At 43.0% G+C, this 19,111-nt stretch overlaps 1 protein-coding gene and 1 non-coding gene across 3 annotated transcripts in view; one reads left to right on the top strand and one right to left on the bottom strand.

Moving 5' to 3' along the window:
- Nrdc (nardilysin convertase) overlaps window positions 1-17,052 on the bottom strand; it is a 65,468-nt gene extending 48,416 nt beyond the window's left edge. Inside the window, exons 1-2 of one of the 2 annotated variants that reach the window (XM_055628784.1) lie at window positions 16,532-17,052; window positions 1,353-1,677 (exon numbers count right to left, since the gene is read on the bottom strand). In XM_055628784.1, coding sequence (XP_055484759.1) covers window positions 1,353-1,677; window positions 16,532-16,869 — 663 coding nt within the window. In that variant the 5' untranslated portion in view covers window positions 16,870-17,052. The remainder of the gene's footprint in view (window positions 1-1,352; window positions 1,678-16,531) is intronic. The other variant, XM_055628785.1, reaches the window with a different exon arrangement.
- Window positions 17,053-18,769: 1,717 nt separating this feature from the next.
- LOC129692624 (U6 spliceosomal RNA) lies at window positions 18,770-18,872 on the top strand. Its single transcript, XR_008722731.1, has one exon. It is a non-coding gene; the product is annotated as a U6 spliceosomal RNA (small nuclear RNA).
- The last annotated feature ends 239 nt before the right edge of the window (window positions 18,873-19,111 follow it).

Raw genomic sequence — 19,111 nt, 5'->3', positions numbered from 1 at the left:
TTTGAGGGGTAACCACCTTTTTAAACCTAGGAACTGAATCTTGATGATGCTGTGTGGATAGGTAGGTATGTGTGGTATATGTTGAATACAACTGTGCATATGGAGGTCAGAGAACTTCCGGCAGCTACTTCCCTCCTCTGCCCTGTGAGTTCCAAGGACAAACTCAGTTCATCGAACTTGCATAACCTCTACCCACTGAGCTATTTCATGAGTCTCAGGGACTGACAACTTTTTGGTACTCTTTTGAGACCTAAATTAATAATCTGGCTATAACTCCTATATATTAAGACTATACCATGCTGGTGGATTGCTCTTCAACGGAAAAGCCAAGCATGACGGTGCATGCTTGCAATCCCAGCACTGGGGAGCAGAGTCTAGAGCAGTGGTTTTCAACCTGTGGGTCATGACCCTTCTGGCAAACGTCCAACTCTAAATATTTACATTTCGACTCATAACAGTAGCAAAATAGCAGTTATGAAGTAGCAACAAAAATAATTTTATGGTTGGGGTCGCCACAACTCGAGGAACTGTTCTAAAGGTCGCAGCGTTAGGAAGGGTGAGAACCGCTGGCTTAGAGGATCGGCAGTTCCACCCATCTACACTAAGTTCAAGGGCAGCCTGGGCTACATCACACCCTGTCTCAAAAATCAAAACAAAAAAGAAACTAACTTTAGCAAATATTTACTGGTGCTTCTACTATAATATCTCCAAAATGTTACCGACCCTCTGATACAGGCATTCCCTCCTGCAAAATGGAAGCATTCTTCAAAAGATATGCTGAGGAACATCTATCAAAACCATACCAATTCCTGATGACTAAAGTAAATCATCTCTCACTTAAACTATCTCTGATGTACTCAGTTATTCCCACCGGTGCCACTTTCTCGTGGGTGAGATCTAATTCAATTACCTCCCCAGGAATGACCACTTAGAACACTGGAGCAGGGTGAAGATGCTGCAGCAGCCTTGTTCACCTTTCTCCAGTCTTTCCAAGGATGATATACTTTCCTATCCTCTATCTTCAGCTAGGAAGTATACAGGTTCTCACCTCCTGGCAGTTTTTAAAGCATATAATGTACAGGATACATATACATTAAATTATTGCCATTTTTACCTCTAATGAGTGATTTTTACATTTTTTGTTTTAATTTCTACAGTAAGCACTTATTATTTTATAACTAGAGCAAATTGTTTTCAAAATATAATCTTTATATAAAATAGACTGTTGCTAAAAAAAAAAAATCAAAAGATAGCTGCATACTTCCTTTTTGCTACTAAGAAATAAACTATAAGCTCAGTCATTACCCCAAGGAGTTCCCAAATGAGAAAGACGATATAGACATGACTCACACCTGTTTCTCAGTAGTTTTCTTTCTGGCTTCCAACCTCTCTTCCAATTCTTCCAGATCATTTTCCTCATTATCAAGATCATCATCATCATCATGTTCATCATCATCAAATTCATCTTCATCAAAACCTTCTTCATCATCATCCTCTATCTCAGCTCCAGAGTCTTCATCATCATCATCATCATCTTCTTCTTCTTCTTCTTCTTCTTCCTCTTCTTCCTCCTCCTCTTCCTCCTCCTCCTCATCTGTTGCATTTCCTGTTTTACTCTCTGTATTACTTAGATCTGAAATCAAAAGTGCCTGCAAGCCATTCTGTAATTTGATGTATCTGGGGGGGGGGAAAAAAACCACAAAGCATTTTGATTCAACTTTTCAGTAAGAAGAACCTACATTATGTATACTACACACACTGCATGCTACGTAAGTACCCCACTTACCCAAGTTTCAGTTGCTCACCGTCAACCATGGTCCAAACATATAATTAAAACATTTTTAATTGGGCACCGCTCCATCCAGACAAGGCATAAAGATTTCATAAAAATGATTATTTGTCCCGAGATATGAATATACTTATATATACTATACACACACACGCGCTCTTAGTCACTTTAGTAGCTGTCAGATTTTTGTTGTCGCTCTTTAGGCTTTGGTTTGGTTTCATTTGGATTTTCGAGAAGAGATATATCTACATAGCCCTGGCCACCCTGGAAATCACCGTGTAGGCCAGACTGGCCGTGAGCTTACATGCAAGATCGGCCCAAGTCATACCCCACGCAGCAACAGCTCTCTGTCTTAGCAGATGGACATTAGTGGCGTCCCAGCGCTTGTGTTCAAAAGTAACCATTAGTCACTTAACAGTGGCTTCGAAAGCTCAAGACAGGAAATGCTGCTATCTGCATACACCAACGAGAAGCCATAAAGTGTCTCTTCAAAGAAAAAAAAAAAAAATAGCCTAGCAGTGGTGGCTATGTTAAAAATCCTAGCACTTGGGAGGCAAAGGTAATTGGATCTTTGAGTTTGAGGCCAGCCTGGTCTACAGAGTGAGTTCCAGAACAGCCAAGGTTACACAGAAAAACTCTGTCTCAAAAAAACCAAATGGAGGAAAAAAGAAAAAGACAGAAAAGAAATAGGCCAAAGTATTCCAAGAGATCTGCAATAAGAGCAAATCTTCTAGCCATGATACTAGGACCTCAAACTGTAAACATTACTTTCATTTTACTAAAAGTACAGAAATGCATTAAATGTGTGTATGTAAAACATACAAAGATTTGGTACTATTCATGGTTTCAAGCATCACTGAGGGTCTTAGACTGAATCCTCCACAAATCAGGAAAAACTACCATAATTGTAATTAATCTAATTGGTCGATTTGGGGAAGGAACCTTGAAAGCAAAATTAGTTTTGGCTGGAAAGAAATGAAGAGACACATTTTTGTTTTGCCTTGTTTATGTTCTTTGAATTCTTAACCATAAAATACATTTATATATTCAAAATACGAGGGCTTTTTTTTCTTTGTTCCTATCTTTTTTTTAATTTTTTAATTTATTTTTTATTCATTTTACATCTGGTTGTCGCCCCATCCCTCCTCCTCTCCCAGACCCACCCTGTCTCCCTCCTCCTGTCCCTTTTCCTCAGAACAGTGAAGCTCCCTTTCCCATCCATCCCAGCTCATCAAACTGCATCAGGACTGAGCATGTCCTCTTCCCAGTGGCCAGTCAAGGCAGTCCCACCAGGGAGAAGTGATAAAAAGCTGGCGAGTGAGTCCTTGCCTGATGCAGTCCCCACTTCCCTTACTAGAGGGCCCATATGAGGCCTAAGCTGCCCATCTGCGACATCTTTGTAGGGGGCCATAGAGACGGAAGAGGACACCCTCTAACTAGGAGAGGGAGGGGAACACCAACCCACGCACAAAAACTTCGACCTCAAATTTACCCTGCCTACAAGATGTGCAGGGATAAAAATATAGCAGATAAAGCAGAGATTAAGGGAATGCCAAACCAACGCCTGGCCTTACCAAAAACCACCCGAAAGGGAGAGTGCCAACCCCTGACACTATGAACGATACTCTGCTAACCCTGCAGACAGGAGCCTGTCAGAGTTGTCCTATAAGAGATTCTACCCAACAGCGCTTCAAAATAGATACCGAGACTCACAGCCAAACATTGGGCCATCGCAGGAGTCTAGGGAAAAAGTGGGAGGAAAAGATAAAATGACCCGGAGGTGACAGAAACGCCACAGAAAGACCAACAGAGCCAACTAACCAGGCTAAAGAGGGTCTTGCTGAGATGGAAGTATCAGCCAAGGACCATGCATGAACTGGACCTAGGCCCCTTACAAAATAGAGGTTTTTAGGGTTGGAGATGGTATTCAGAGTAGCACTAGAGCATTTGCTTAGTATACATGCTTTTATGAAGAAGAAGAAAAGAAGAAGAAGAGAGGAGGAGGAGGAGGGAGGGAGGGAGGAGGAGGAGGAGGTAGAGGAGACAAATCCTAGTTCTTGAGCTCAGAGGAAAAGATAGATGACTCCATGCCAAAGACAGCCATCGGTAAGGCAGTCTTGTGCTGAAATGCATCTTAAAATAAACAAAACAAACAAACAAAACGTGTCTCCTGACCACTCCACAGCACACCAGGCAATCTCTGTTTTCTTTAATCCTACTTTAAATGTGTAACATTTGTCATTACTTCTTAAAAAATTTTTTTTCTGTCTGTCTCATTAGAATGTTACAAAGATTTTTTTTTTCTTCCACATATACCATCATCTTGCAAATACCAAATATTTAAGAAACATTTGCTGAGCAGACAAAACAATGTTAACAGATGAGGGCGATAGCCTTAAGGGGGAAAGATTGGAGGACCCTAACTCAAGTCCAGGCTGGGAGACAGAATGAAACAATGTCTCAGAAGCAAAGCCAATCAGAAAATGTTGAGGCTGCTTGAAATGGCTCTGTGCAAATGTGTTTGCCACAAAGCCTGACTGCATGAGGATCAATCCCCAGGACCAACACGGTAAAAGGAGAACACTGACTCCCACAAGCTGTCCTCTGATCTTCAGACACATGCTATGGTGTGCGCGCACACACACACACACAATTTAAATTTTTTATTAAAAAAATAAAAATAAAAAAAGAACACATTACTCCCAGAAGGGGCCTGATAACTGACCAGCGCGGAGAAGTGCAGCTGGTGGCCAGCCACAGCCTTTGCGTCTACTGACTAGTGTTCATAGTACATATACTCCACGTAACTCCACACTACCGGCGGAGAGAAAGGTACCACCAATCCACCCAGAGACCCTGCAGTACAACGGCGACCAGGCTGCCTGCCTGCACATTATGCTGGTGCAACAGTGGCACAAATGTGAGCGTGCCACCCCGTCTGACCACATTTGAGGCCAGACACTGCTACCTATTCCAGGCCAAACAAGAGCCCGAGACTAGACAGACACGGGCCTAGCAGAGAACCAAATACAATCTTCTTGCTAAAGGAGCAGAGCAGAACAGGACTCCTGCGTTCTACCCCACCACAGATCAGCCTGTCACTCAGCCATCATCAGAGAAGCTTCCTCTTGCAGAAGATGGGAACTAATACAGAGGCCCACATCTGGACAATGGGCAGAGAGTGAGAGACTTTGACACACTCAGTTCTGAATGGAGTGTCTTCATCAAAGCCCTCCCCTCAGGGATCAGGGAACTAGGTAGAAGAGGAAAAAGAAAGACTGTGAGAGCCAGCAAGGATGGAAGACACCAAGAAAACTGTCACTAGACATAAGCACACTATGAACTCACAAGAGACTGTGCCGCATGCACAGGGCCTGCACACTGCACACGTTCGTACCAGATGGGTCCCAGTGCCGAAAAGAGGGACTATTTCCCATCCCTAACAAGAAGCTATCTCCAACTGCTTACAAAGGAAAAGTCAGCTTTCTCCAGTGAAGTCTCACACGGTGTATAAACAACAGGGGAGGCCCATGCCCAGCAGCCAATGGCCAACACAAAAGGAACCCAAGAGTTTGTATATTTTTTTTTGGGGGGGGGGGTAATTTTACCATCTTCTACAGTATATTATGGTTACTGATTTTGCGTTTTTATGTGTTTGTGTGTGTCCATGTGTGTACTTTTTTGTGCTTTGTTGTTGTTTTAATTCTGACCTGTTTGGTTTTTATTTGCCTGTTTGTTTTCTAAAGAGGGAAATAAAGGAGGTGTTGAGTTAGCTAGGTGAGGAGGTGAAGGAGGATGGAGGAAATGAGGAAGGAACCATGATTAGAACATTGTATGAATTTTCAGTTTAAAACGGGGACCTGGCACACTGAAATACTTAATCTCTGTCAAATGAAAGACTATCAAATAAAATCTAACAGCTCGTTTTGTAAAAATTAAGGACTTGTAAATTTTGTATAGGTATAATGTACACATTAAATGCATCTAAAAAGTATACCAAAACCCTAAAAAGTCTCAAATGAAGTCATCTGTACTTGATGAGAAAATAGAAATGGAGAAAAATAGAAGTCCGTGCACTTTGTGATAAGATAGTGTACATTTATTTACACATACCATATATATTATGAAGTGAAAAAGAACGTTTTACAATATCTCAGAGACAAAATTTATTATGAGAGAAGACATTTTACACTCACCAATACACTAAACCCAGAAGCTATACAGAAAACAACCAAGGGGCCAGCGAACTGGCTCATGGGGTGAATATAAAGGCTTACTGCCGACGCCTGATGGCCTCAGTCCAATCCTCAGGAGCCACATGTGGAAGCACAGAACTGAACAACACATCTGACAACCAAGACTAAGCTACCAAGGGGAGAGCCACATTTGTATACAAGGGATTTCATCATGATTCTCTCAACAGTATATAATTTTAGGACAAATTATTTCTGCAAATGTAACTGAAATTTCAGAAGTCAAAAAAGAAAAAGAGAAAGAAAAAAGGATAAAAAGGTTATTGAATATTAAGATGTTTATAAAATACCAGAAAGTGAAGCAGTACTTTGAATACATGCTTAGACTTCAGAACATTCTCCAGCCCAAAAGATATGTTATAAATGCGTAAAAAATACACACAAAAGTTACTTAGTGTTAATAATAGTTAAAATGATTATGGGAAACTTTACACTTTTTTTTTGTTATCTAAATTTCCTACAATTACCGCACAATATTTGTATTTATTGTTATTTAACATCTTTTAACTACTAAAAATCAAATACAAAAATTCTATCTTCCTTTTCTATATACATTTAAACAAAGAAAATTATATTTTATATTAAGAACAAAGGTACTGTTTTTAGTGGGTTTTCCTTTTAAAAACAAAATTATGCAATGTTTTGTTTGACCATTAGTTGTAACTCAACAGTAAGTTATAAAACGTTTTTCTATGTCAATACACAAAACACAATCTCCCTGGATAGTGACTCACACCTGTAACCCCAACACCAGACACACTGTCATTCCTTCAAAGCCAATCCAGTGGTTCACATAGCAACTCCAGACCATGTCTCAAATTAAAAAAGGAAAGGAGGGAGGGAGGGGAAAGAGGGAGGGAGGGAGGGAGAGAGAGGGAAAGAGGGAGGGTGGGAGGGAAGGAGGAAGGAAGGAAGGAAGGAAGGAAGGAAGGAAGGAAGGAAGGAAGGAAGGAAAAGAAACAAAGGAAAGGAGGCGTACTTATCTCTTTATAGCTTGATTATCATCATTGTAGACCTGCACCATAACGTGATCCTTATATAACAGTGAGAAAAAACTGTGTTGCCAACTTTTTGCTCCTACAAAAGCCATGCTGCAGGCTGCACATGGTGCCACAACTGTAAGCCCAGCAGCAGGAGAATCATAAGTTCAAGACCAGCCTGGGTTACTTAGTAGAGTTCCAGGTCAGCAAAGACTACATAATGAGACCCTATTTCAAAAACAAAAACAAAACAACAACAACAAAAAAAAAATCAATAACCTTATACAAATATCACTCAGTAACTTTAAACATAAATATTTTACATTTAAGTGCTTGCTATATGCTAAACACAAGCTTCCATAAATTAGATATACATATTGCCATAATCTGTACTTCTTGTTTTGTAACTTGCCTGTTTATACTTGTTTTCTAGGAAATACGGGCATTTTAAGAAATTGGCCAGATATAAATTTAAGAAAGTTCTGGAAAAAATATTACTAAGAGTTCTAGGAAAATGCTTAGCAGTCATTCATCCACATATGCTAACTGGTATTAAAGAATCTACAATGTGCTAGGCACAGAGCAACTAAAGCAGACATGTTCTTCATATTCATGAAGTCTTAGCCTGCAAAACTTGTTACATTGAGATCGCAGGGAAACCAGCTGAAAGATAACTGAAGGGCTGGAAAGATGGGTCAGTGGACGAGAGCACACGCTCTTCCAGAGGACCCGGGTTAGATTCCCTGCATGCACATGGTGACTCACAACTGCCTAGAGCTCTAGTTCCAGAGGATCCAGCACTCTTCTGGCCTCTGTGGGCACCAGGCATGCAGCTGGTGCACAGACGTGCACGGACAAAACACTCACACGTACAATAATTTTAAAAAATTTGAAAAATCAATAAAGAATCCAGGTTTTTAATCCCAGCACTCAGAAGACAGAGGCAGGAGGATCTCTGTGAGTTTACGAGTAAGTTCCTGGTCTACAGAGTAAGTTCCAGGACAGCCAGGGCTACACAGAGAAACCCTGCCTAAAAAAAGATAGGGGGAAAGGAAAAGGAAAGGAAACGAAGGCGGGAAGGAGAAAGGGAGACAGAGCGAGAAAAAAGAGCAACAAAAATCAAGAGGGGAGCACACACTTTGACGTCATTTGTCAGCATACACGATGCTCAACACGCTACTTTGCCTCTCAAACCAGTCTTGACACATCCTAAGAATCTAAGCAGCAGCCCTCAGATTACCTCTTTCTCATGCCATTTTCACACAAGAATACTTGGCATTCATCAACTGTCACCTAGTCTCTTCAGTATTCTCTGCACACTTCCATCAATGTCCTGCTTTTTCTTTCTGTTACTGTGGTAAACACCACGACCAAAAGCAACTTGAAAAGGAAAGGGTTTATTTCATCTCACAGCTTATCATCATGAAGCAGGCAGAAACCTGGACGTGGGAAATAAAATAGAGAACAGGGAAGAACCCTGCTTACTGACTTGGCCCTCTCCCCCATGGCTTGCTCAGCCTGCTTTCTAATACAACCCATGACCATCTGGCCTGCCCAGGGGTGGTATTGCTCACAGTGGGCTGGATCCTCCCAAATCAATTATTAATCAATTAAAAAAAAAAAAAACTTTCTTACAGGCCAATCTGGTGGATTCATTTTTTCAATGCATTTTTTCCTTCCTGCTTCCCAGATGACCCTAGCTTGTATTAAGGTGACAGAAAAACAAAAAGCTAAGTGGCTAACCCTTTGTCAACCTGACGTACAACACTACTGAACCCTAACTCTTCCTTTCTTGTTTATCTATAAGATCTCGTTAATATCACAATACAGAGAGGCTGGAGAGATGGCTCAGAAGTCAAGTGCACTAGCTACTCTTCCAGAGGTCCTGAGTTCAATTCCCAGCAAGCACATGGTGGTTCACAACCATCTAAAATGAAATCTGATGCCCTCTTCTGGCGTGCAGGTATACATGCAAACACACATTGTATACATAATAAATAAATAAATCTTTTTTAAAAAAAAAAATCACAATACAAAACAGGATAGCGTTCAAAGTCCCACAGTCTTTAAAAAAATTTTTTTTCTTTAAAATATCCAACCTCTTTAAAAATCCAAAGTGTCTAAATTGTGGGTTTCTGTAAAATCAAGTAAGTTACACATTTCTTATTCCAAGAGAGAAAAACCAAGGCAGTTAAAATCGAATCAAAGCAAAACCAACATCTGCCACTGTAATTAAAGCCTGTAGCTCCCCGGCATGGTATTCACTCATGATTTCCTGTACAGCCCACTTTTATGACTGACACTCACGGCACACAAAGCTCATCTCATTGGCTCAGGCTGGCTCCACTCCACAGCTGATACAGTTCTTGGCAGTCATCCCATGGTATCTCCAATATCCTGGGGTCTCCTCTGCAACTGAGGCTCAACCTTCACCAGCGGCCTCCTGGTCCTCCGCAAACTTCAGCAACTCTCCATGACCCTTCATGCCCCCAAAAACAGTATCAAATGGGAGCTTCTCACACATCACTCAGTTTGGCTCTCAGCTTAAGATGCAATTTAGCCATCCTCCGGACTAGAGCGTCTGTGTCCTGACCCTAAGGAAACACTTCCCAAAAGTGATGCTGGTCTCTTATTAATCACAGCTGATTCTTCAGCACCAGCTAACTAGCATCAACTGTCCCACTACAGCAATAGCTTTACTTCACTGGTACTAGCCTCTTGTTAACTAGAGCTGATTCTTAAGCCCCAGCTGACTAAAGCCAGATTCCTAGTCCAAAATATCACAAGAATAGCCACAATAGAGTCTTTGAGGGAACCTCAAACTTCCCTCTGAAACTGCACAAGCCAGATCATCTGCACCTCTCTCAACATTTTTATCTTCCAAGATTCCCAGAACAACCCATTAGTCTCTCAGCATTCAAGTGCTTTTCCAACCCAGTTCCAAACACTTCTATGATCCTCTCCAAACATGGTCAGCAACAGTCTATTCTCTGGTGCCAATTCCGGTCCCAGGTTGCTTTCTGTTGCTGAAATAACAGTATGACCAAAAGCAACTCGAGGAAAGGTTTACATGCAGCTTACAGCCCACCTTGAAGGGATGTTTAAGCAGGAACCTGGACGCAAGAACTAAAGCAGAGACAACAGCAAACCGCTACTTACTGGTTTCCCCTCCAAGGTTTGCTCATTTATTGAGCCCAGGGGCACCTGCCATGGGTGACACTGCCCACAGTGGCCTTGGATCCTCCCACGTCCATCATCAACTAGAAAATGTCCCACAGACTTGTCTACAGCAGCTTTCTGTAAGACTAACCGCACAACCAAAGCTTTTCCTTGTACCTCCGACTGCCCCCTCACTACTGACCCCTTAAATATGCTGCCATGCTAGAGTGAATCAGCTTTCACTACCTGTGCCCACTGTGCTGCTTCCCTTCTACCTTCTCCACTTCCCCACCCCTTCCTGCACTTCACAGGATTTTTCTATTCCTTCAAAAAGCAATCATTCCACAAATAATATGGGTCTTGTCCACTTCCCAAACATCAGAGGATTATCTTCATCTTCAAAATCTCTAAGCACTAAACATGGCGTCTCTTGCACTCTGATAAAGCTCTTCCTCTACTCTAGGCAATTCATTATCCTAATAGCTCTCTCCCCTTCCACTTTAAGCAGTCTTCTTGAGCTAGAGATGGCTCAGTAGTTACGAGCACTGGCTGCTTATTCCAGAGAACCCGAATTCAATTCCCATTACCCTTACGGTAATTCACAACTGTCTGTACCTCTAGTTCCAGGGGTTCCAAAGCAGCTCTCTTCTGCCCTCTGCAAGCACCAGGAATATGTGTGGTACACAAACATACATGCCAGTAAAACACTCATACACATAAAAAATATTTTTTTAAAGATTTATTATTTGACATTTATGGGTACTCTATCTGCATATATGCCTGGATGCCAGAAGAGGGCTTCAGATCATGTTACAGACGGTTGTGAGCCACCATGTGGTTGCTGGGAATTGAACTCAGTAGCTCTGGAAAAGGGGCCAGTGCTCCTAACCACTGAGCCATCCCTCTAGCACCCAATATTTTTAAATGATTGTTTTAATCTTGGGGGCTACAAATATAGCTCAGTTAGTAGAGCATGGGCCTGGCACTCGCTAGGGCCGGAGTTGAGCCCAGCACTGCATAAACTGGGTGTGGGCATACATGCCTATAATCCCAGCTTTTGAGAGGTCATGTAGGAAGATCAGAAGTTCAAAGCCATTCTGGCTTACATATTGAATTTAAGGCCAAATGGAAATATATGAAACTCTGTGGGTAGGTAGGGAGACAGGTAGATATACAAAGATAGACTTTTTTAAAAAATGTATTGAAAAATTATCTCCCTGATGACCTAAAATGTCATGCTTCCCATTCATTCTTTAAACCAGTCAACATGGCTTAAGCCTCCTTGTTATAAAAGGAACTTTTATTTACCTGTTCCAATTGTTGCCTGGGAAGATTACTGCCTCCTTTTGCTAATTTAGGACTAATCATGGAAGCTTCTAGCCTAAGATCTAATCTAGGCCTAGAATGTTTTCAGTCTCTGAGATTTACTGCTGAAGAAGCTCAGCCTTTCCAGTTCTTTCTGAGCTCCAGGCCCCCTAGTTCAACTCAACTGTTCTGGCTCAAACTCCTCTCCCAGCTGACTTATTCAATCTGGCTTTTCTCTCGGCCCCTGAATTGCTCTGTTTGGCCTCTAACTCAAGCTATCTTTTCTAATCTCTGGCTCCTTCAGTCTTCACCTGAGTTCTAGTCTGCAACCTGTCTACTGCTGTCCCCACAAGCTGCCTCCTCCTCTCTCTGTACTGGTCCTTAAGTAGCTTCCCTTTCCTCTCTCCTGCTGAGAGTTGGGTGCATCCCATTCTGTCAAATCTTCTCTGATTCGTCACTGTTTCTGCCGCTCAGTTAGACATCACTTTCAAACATGATGCTTCCTTCTACAAACTATCTTTACCTTCATTGTTTGGGATTAAAGGTGTGTACCACCATGCCTGGACTTTAGATGCGGCCTCTTGCCAGAACAGGCATGTTCTGAATTAACATTCCTCTACACCCTCTGTTCCCTCTAAAAGTATTTTCTTCAGGAATAATTTCTTGGGTCTCTAAGGCCTCAAATCTTCTGTCACTGATCAAGTAGTCAGGATTACTGACAATCACTCCTTGCTAAAGGGTTCTCTTTCAGGGGGTCTTCATTTAAGTTTTTCCTTCTGTTTCTTGATGACTGTTCAGATTCTATTTCAATTATTTAGGATTGTCCTGCTCTGTCTCTTAAAGGTCCTGGACTTTGAGAGATTAACTTGTTCAAGATCACATAGCTTAGGCTGGAAACTAAACACACAGTGACGGAAGCCACCACACCTTCCACATAACACCTACTGCATGGTCTTTCAGTATCTACTCCCTGCCTGTACCACTGCAGGTAACACTGCCCCAGATTATGACCTTTACTGACTTCTAAGGGCACCAGGCACACAGGTGGTGCACATGCATACGTGCAGGCAAACATTCATACACATAAAATTTTAAAATATAAAATAAATAAATGTTTTGGGGATTGGAGTCTAAATTCAAGTATCAGGCCAAGAAAATAAACGTTTCAAAGTTCCTAGAATTTAATACAAGTAAATGCACATAATTCATTTATAACTCTAAGGGCCTATTAATCTGTATGCATTCATACTAAGGAAATTAATCCCTCACATACTCAATGAAGCACTTACTAGTTTTAGTAATAAATATCAACAAAAAGCCCATGTTTTACCACTCAATACAGAAGGAAATTTCCTCTAACTGTTTGATGTATGTCTGCCTTCTGATGACTTGGTTTGTCTAAGGTTTTGGCTAAGCAAGTCGCCTCACTGCTAAACTGGAAACGTCAGCAGACACTGGTGTTCTCAATGCAGTTGTTGGGTTGTGTCCTTTTTGTTCAAAGCATGTGACAGTCAACATCGTCATCAATGCTCAAACAGCCTGAACCTCGTTCAGTCTGCTGTACTTCCCACAGTAAGCAGACGGAGAACTTATTAAGGTAAGCAGGCTGGTGGGCCGGCTCAGCAGGTGAAGGCACAGGGCAAGCCTGACCCACCACTGCACTGAGAGCAACTCCGAAAACCCACACGGTGGAAGGATAGGCCACTTCCGCAAGTTGTCCTCCAACCTACACGCATGCGTGCACACACACACACACATATGCACACACGCACACACAGTGGCATACGCACTGCCTCTCCCAGCATATAAACAAAAATAAATGTGGTTATTACTTACATCTAACAGTCTGAGCAAAATTTAAATTAGAAGGGACTACATGTTCATGTTTTTTTTACCACCTCCCGTAGAAATATAAAGAGATTAAACAACAAAGTCTTTTTTCCTGATTTTCGTCAATCTAAACTTCCCAGCATTATGTACCCACTGTTAGAAAAGTATCCCAACCAATAAAGATTTGAATAATTCCTCCAGGAAAAAAAAAAGAAAAAAGAAAAAAGAAAAACGAACACTTAGCTGGTATTTAAGCAACCACCTAAAAACCTTAAAAGGAGCATGGGAGTTTGCTAAGTGAGTAAAAGCTCTTGCCACCATGTGTGACAATCTGATTGCTGTCCCCAGTACTCCTATAGCAAATGAAGAAAACTGACTCCTGTAAATTGTCCTGACCTCCACACTCCTGCAACACACACACACAGACACACACACACATGTCCTGGGGCTATTGTCAACATTTCAAACTAGGCTAAATACAAATTATATACAGAGAAATAAAATTCTGCAGACTATTAATAAATGCAAGCTGATACACCCTTGACAGCATTATTCCACCACAATATTCCTCCAAACAGGTGTGGTGCTCATTCACATACTAAAAAGACTTACTGTGACGGCTGTGTGCTATATTGGGTCATCGATAAATCTCTACAGAAACACAACAGGAAGAATCAGTTTGGGCTGGAAAGGTCTACATGCAAATATTAGAAAGGTGGTTTCACTCTAGAGGCTAGAGACACTTGATGCTTGTTTCTGGACACAAAACTTTACAGAATTTAACTTTAACGATCTAGTCCTGAAGTTTTCCTCCTTTAAAGTAACAAGGATAAAAAACTTCTTCCAAAGTCAAACGGCAAAACCATGTGGTGGTTCAAGCCCATAATCACAGCACTCAGGGCAGAGGCAGGAAACCCCATCAGCCTAGTCTACATCACGAGCTGCAGCGCAGCCAGTGCTAGCAAGCCAGCCACAAATTAAAATAAAATAAAAACAAAGTCAATCTGAAACTGAGTATAGAAAAAAGGTAAAAGTGGGCAAAAAGGGAAGCGCATGCTCTAAAAAGCCATAAAACATAAACGCAACAATTTTCCCTGAGTAACTCTTAAGCATTATCTCTTTTTTTGTTGTTGTTGTTTGGGTTTTTGTTTTTTGTTTTTAAAGGGGAGGTGTTGTTTTGGAGACAGAGTTTCTCTGTATAGCCCTGGCTTTCCTGAAACTCTCTCCGTAGACCAGCCTCCCCCTCCAGAGCCCTGGGATTAAAGCTGTGCACCACCAAATCCAATCTCTCCTTCGGAAGTCTTCCTTTTCTAGCTTGTACTACAACCTAGCTCAGGAGTTCATTCAGGACAGGTGTCAGTCACCACTCATTACAGATGGTCGGAACACTGGAAGGTCTGAAGGGATCGTACGGGCTACCATTCAACCAATCTCCACATCCTCTCAAACATTTTTGGAAGAAACCAGCCATTCCAGTTTATCACTTCCTAGTTTATTACATACTTCCACTAGGAATTCCTTAAACTTTAGGTTCCTGATTTTGCTTCTCCCTCCCTAGTTTGTTTTTTGAGCCAGAGTCTTATGTAGCCCAAACTATATAACCAAGGATGACTCCTGAATTCTGATTGTCCTTCCTCTACCTCCCCAGTGCTAAGGATGACAGGGGCATCCTACCATGCCCCATTCATTTTACCTTTTTAAATGTCTGTATCCTCCTACACTGTAAGTTCAATCACCTTTGTATACCACCCCAAAGAAAATGTTATTTATTGCAGTATATTTGACCAAAGTGTAGAAATGCTAGTTCGGCACCTGACATATAAGTTTAGTATTTGTCAAACAATCTGCAGAAAATAAGGTCAAAGAACAAATCTAAAGCAATCAGAACAGCATCTGACATTTAGCTACTTTTAGGTAATTTTGTATGAACAGGAAAAACAAAAACAAGAAACACTAAAGCCTGTACTGAAACTTTTATCTTGGAGGCAAAAAATCAAGCAATGTTGTTACTTTCGACTTGCTCACAAGTTGGAACTACATGTCTGACAAGAAAAGTTATCCCTAATTTAGAAAGATATCTTAACCCTGATAGCCTGACAAAAAAACTATATAGAGAAATTAAGCTGGTCTTGAAGTTGGGTCTGTGTCACTGCTTTCTGGACCTGAGTTTCCACTGTTTGTAAAACAGGAGTCCGGGAAAGTGGAAAGGGTGATGTCTAGGATTCCTTCCTATTCCTTAACACACTACAGGCTCATAGTAAGTCTGAGCCTACACTACTCGGGCTAATATGGGCACAGCGTACAAAGGCTTTTTGGCAGATCAGCAGTTTCATACAAGCTCCGATATTATTCTGCTGTCTAATTCTGAGAGAGAGAGCAACTCTCCAGGTTTGAATGCCCTCAGCCAGTAAAACGAAGCTGTTAGGTCATATCAACTGTTTCAAATCCAAGATGCCCGTGTTTAATGAAACAAACTAACTCTTAAGGTTATTTAGGTGGAGACTCAGGCACCATTCATTACAGATGATTGAAACATTGGATTAGATGGGCGCTTACAAGCCTACCATTCACCCAACTCAGGTCCAAGTTCTCTCTAATAAGCTTTTGAAAGAAGCTATGGCGAGCTACCATAGTCACAAGCCACTCCATCTCAGGCCGGCTGTGGTGTAAAGTTCTTTTATGAAAGCTACAGCGGCCCCTTCGTAATTTTCAATCTGTTTTACCTCTCTTGTGTTTTAACAGACTTTCATATATATGGACTGAGACTGAATAGAAATAACACACATCTCAAAGATCCTCTCCACCAAAATTAAGATCGCCAACCGTCCAGCTTTCCTGGTAACACACCAAACCGCCCTTTACTACCCACCCTCTCTTCCTCACGGAAACCTTGGTCCCTGCTTTAATAAATGTGAAAATTAGCCAGGCGATGGCGGCTCACACCTTTAATCACAACATGTGGATGGCAGAGGCAGGCGGATCTCAAAATTCGAGGCCAACTTGGACCACAGAGTGGGTTCAAGGACAGCCATGGCTACACAGTGACTCCTTTCGGGACAACCCAAATTGCCATCGCCACCTCCGCCCAAGAACACATTTGGGATGGGAAGTGATAACGCCCTGTTGCTCCTCCAGGAAACACGGAGACCAGAAGTAACTCAGCACCAACCGAAGCCGGCACCCTGTTCTTCCCCAGTCCAAGCCTCGACTCTCACCGGTACTGCTTGGGGTCGCTGGGAGACTTGATGATCTCAGGGTCGCCAGCATTACTGAGAGACCCGCTCCGTCCGTCTTCCTCAGATTCATCCGCTCCTAGACGGGCAACCCGGCCGCTCTCGCCCAAGTCCTGTCCATTAGGCTGCAGGTCCGGGCAGCTGCAGGTGGACTTCGCCTTGTTTCTTCCAGGCATGGTCAGCTTAGGAAAGGATCGCGCAGACTCTTCGCACAGACCCCGTGCTTCGATTCGCCCCGAAGTCGTGAGCTCCCGCCCGGCCTCACACCACAACTTCTTCCCGGCGGCACCGACTGCAGCAACCGCGACTCTCCTCAGCATTCACCAAGTCGTAGCGCTGGACATCCCGCTCCCCAGGCCCACCTCTTCCTCCTACTCCTCCAGCCACTCCTCCTCTTCCTCCTCCTCCTCCGGGTCCCAGGGGCGGCGGCGGCGGCGGCGGCGGCAGCGGCGGCGGCGGCCGGCGTTGTTGCTGCCGCAGCCGCTGGGGAGGACAGGCCTGAACCCCTCCTCCAACCCGGCCTCGCTCACACCGACTTCCTTCATCCCACCTCCTGACAGCCGATGACGCTAGGACCTCTGGCCAATCACAAGGCAGCACAGCCGTCACGTTTGCGGAAGCAGCCAATGGGAGCGAGGAAGGCGGGCGGCCAATAGGAACGGGCCGGGGCCCCGGAGCACCCAGAGAGCATTTCGAAACCTGGCGTGGGCGGGGCGAAAGCCAAGAGGCGGAGGACGACGGGAGAGGCCGTGCTGCGATTGTGACGCGCGCCGCTGGCTGTTTCGAGCAAGCCGGGCAGCGCTCCGCGGGTGAGCAAGCACTCCCCGGCGGGACGGCGCCGACGCGAGCCGACCCAGCGGACGCCGAGCTCCCTCACCCGCTCGCGGTGACTCAGCAAGCCCCCTTTTGAAAAAACGGGGCGCCGGAAGTGTTCTTCTACCCTGTCCTGAGATGGACGCTGATCTTGTGGGGTCACTGAGCACCGGAAATTATGGCCCTTTCCATCCTTGTAGGCTGACAAACCGTTGGTGCTTTTCACGCCCAGAATCCGAAAGGGTGCCCAAAAGGCCAGTTTCAGGGTGCTCGCTCTTGTATGTGAAATGTTTCTCCAGCTTGCCCGTAGACAGGAGCCCTCAGCCTACCTTTTTAGGTTTACCCAACTTTTACTGAAAAGCAAAAGCAGGTTAGACTACTGCCCTCAAGTTAACTTTCCCAAGTTTTTGTTTTTTATGTTTGCCAGAGCCTTTGCTGCGACTGGAACAGACACAACATAAAAATAAAAAAAGCAGTTGACCAGATACAGTACGCTGATACCATTGGATAATGAAATGTTACCACATGGAGGAAATAAACATATTCAAACGGGAAAAAAAAAAAAAAAAAAAAAAAACAACCTACCACTTGAAGCTGGTGGGTTGGTGGTTATCTTTCCTGCCTCTGAACCCCGGGGGTGCTAAAGATAATGCCCTGAACAAAACGCAAACCTTTGCAGGTCTGGTATTCCACGCCTTGACTCTCAGCACTCAGGGAGGCCCAGGCAGGGCAACCTACAGTGTCTCAAAAGAAAATTGTTTTAATTAAAAAATATAAAAAAAGAACAAAATAAAAAACCTTGCCTTCTTGTAGCTTATTTTCTTAAGGGAAGAAAAAGACCATAAAATAACTGATATTTTGGAAAAACAAATTCTAAGACTACAATACAGGATAGGAAGATAAGTATTGAGGAGGATAGGGGAATTGGGGCACTGAAGCACCCTGGTTTCAGGACACTTTTTAAAGCAGCTCCACTGGACTCCCCATTCAGAGCGGCTTCATCTGTGTTTCTCCAGTGCTAGAATGGCTGCCCTGTGCATTAAAAACAATAGCAAATGCTGAAAAGATCCAGAAGTGACACAGTCTGTGCTTTGTACTGGATTGATGTTTGTGTGCTTTTCTCTCTCTCTCTCTCCTCTCTCTCTCTCTCTCCAAAGCAATAATGCCAGAAATAAAAAATCTTCAGCTTCAACTCTGTATCGTTTTCTTAAGGAGAAAAATAATGTATAACCTTAATTGTGGTTTGCTGCATTTCCCTTTAGTGAAATGTTCCATTATTTAAGTAACCAAGTGAGGTGCTGCTGTGTGCCAGAAGCTGGAAGTACTAAGTATTTCCCCCCTCTCTCCAGAGCTTAAAGGGAGCTAGCTAGTGGGAGAAGAGACAGACATTTAAAAGGCACAGAGAACCCTCAGTTCAGCAGCAGATACTAAAGTTAGACCGATACAGAGAAGATCAGCTCAGCCCTTGTTCTTGGGTGACAGGCACATTCATGAAGAGCGCCATCTTTTTTTGAAGTATCCAGGTATCAGGACTACATGCTTCAATCCTTTCCTGTCTCTCTCCCCTCTAGCCCCAAGAGCAGACATTAAGATGGTGTCCCTGTAACTTATTTTTGACTTTTTTTTTCAGTGTAGAAATCTGACTATATAGCCCCAAAAAAGAAGCACACAAATTTTAAGTCTATAACTGCAAATGACTCTAGATGGAGATACACAAACATACACCCTCTTCAGAAAGTTTTCCCAAAG

The sequence above is a fragment of the Psammomys obesus genome, unplaced genomic scaffold (assembly GCF_907164565.1).
Source record: "Psammomys obesus unplaced genomic scaffold, mPsaObe1.curated_primary_1811, whole genome shotgun sequence".
Taxonomy (NCBI): Eukaryota; Metazoa; Chordata; class Mammalia; order Rodentia; family Muridae; genus Psammomys; species Psammomys obesus.
Note: the sequence above shows the minus strand (reverse complement) of the source record. Positions and strands in the feature narration are given on the sequence as shown.